The 1212-nt window shown below is 36.3% G+C and overlaps 1 protein-coding gene across 1 annotated transcript in view; it reads left to right on the top strand.

Moving 5' to 3' along the window:
- Positions 1–750, top strand: part of MPPED2 (metallophosphoesterase domain containing 2) — a 50378-nt gene extending 49628 nt beyond the window's left edge. The window contains exon 5 of the mRNA XM_010159352.1: positions 632–750. Within this exon, the coding sequence (XP_010157654.1) occupies positions 632–750 (119 nt within the window). The remainder of the gene's footprint in view (positions 1–631) is intronic.
- Positions 751–1212: the final 462 nt, after the last annotated feature.

The raw sequence follows: 1212 nt of genomic DNA, 5'->3' as shown, positions 1-1212 counted from the left end.
AAGAATATTAAATTTGTATAAATTACATATGCATTGATAATTAGATAGTATGATTATATGATATATGTATATAATAAGTATGTATTTTTTTAGCCTGTTAGTGAGTTTCTGAGGATTCACAAGCCAGTGTGAACACCAGCCTGGCAGTCCTGTGGTGTGGAACTGGATGGTAAGGGCTGGCATGGGGAAAGCTTACCAGGTTCGGTTCATTGCCCAGAGAGGGGTTTTTGTAGGTGTGAACCAAAGTTACTTCTCAATCTTTTGCTCCTGATTGGTCTTTTTCTTATGACAGACATTACCAGCGTGCAAGCTACAGCTCACTAATCAAGTAATTAGAAAAAGTACGTGTATGGTTTTGTCTGTTTCTGCTGTATCCAATTGCAACAGAGGATTTTCCACGGGAGAAAACCGTTTGTACGCAAAACAAAAGCAGCAGTTCTTATTTCAAATGCAGTTGTATTGTATTTTTTCAACCAAGCCTTTGCGGAGCTTTCAAGAGCTTGTATAATTTTGAAGGGATTAATGTAATTTTATGCCAAAGCATTGATCCCCCAACAAGCTTTCAGTGCAGCTGCCCACGGGCAGTCTCGTTTGTTTATGTTACAGTAAGTGTGACACGTTCTCCCTACAGGTTATGGCATTATGACAGACGGTTACACAACGTACATCAATGCTTCAACGTGTACAGTCAGCTTTCAGCCAACCAACCCTCCAATTATATTTGACCTTCCAACCCCTCAAGGATCCTGAAGCACTACTGCACATTTGGAACTGGGGAAGGTCTATAAACTGCCATTTTCTAATTATAAATCTTACATTCTGTTACATGTTTATTTCAGAATTGAGGGTTGGTGAGAATCTGGGGGAACCGTGGGGGTTTTGGTTTGGGGTGGGTTTTGGGGATTTTAGTTTTCTTTTCTTTTTTTTTTTTTTTTTTTTTGTAAATTGCTGGTACAAGAGAAACAAGAAGTTAGAGGTTGTGCTTTTTGGAAATGCAGCATTCATTTTAAATTGATAAAGCATTGTGAATTTGTAAAATGAATTTTGTTTTTTCAATAAATTTGCCATTGTAAATTGTTATAGTGTTCTCAAAAGGACAGCCAAGCTTTCTTTTAATAAGTGAGAAATCTTATTTTAATATTATATTATAAGCTAAAAAAAAAAATAGGCAGCATTTAAAAACACCCAAATTTGCACAACTTATGTTATTGT

Source organism: Eurypyga helias, unplaced genomic scaffold (genome assembly GCF_000690775.1).
Source record: "Eurypyga helias isolate BGI_N326 unplaced genomic scaffold, ASM69077v1 scaffold24279, whole genome shotgun sequence".
Taxonomy (NCBI): domain Eukaryota; kingdom Metazoa; phylum Chordata; class Aves; order Eurypygiformes; family Eurypygidae; genus Eurypyga; species Eurypyga helias.
The sequence above is the reverse complement of the archived record's forward strand: the minus strand, read 5'-3'. Positions and strand labels throughout refer to the sequence as shown.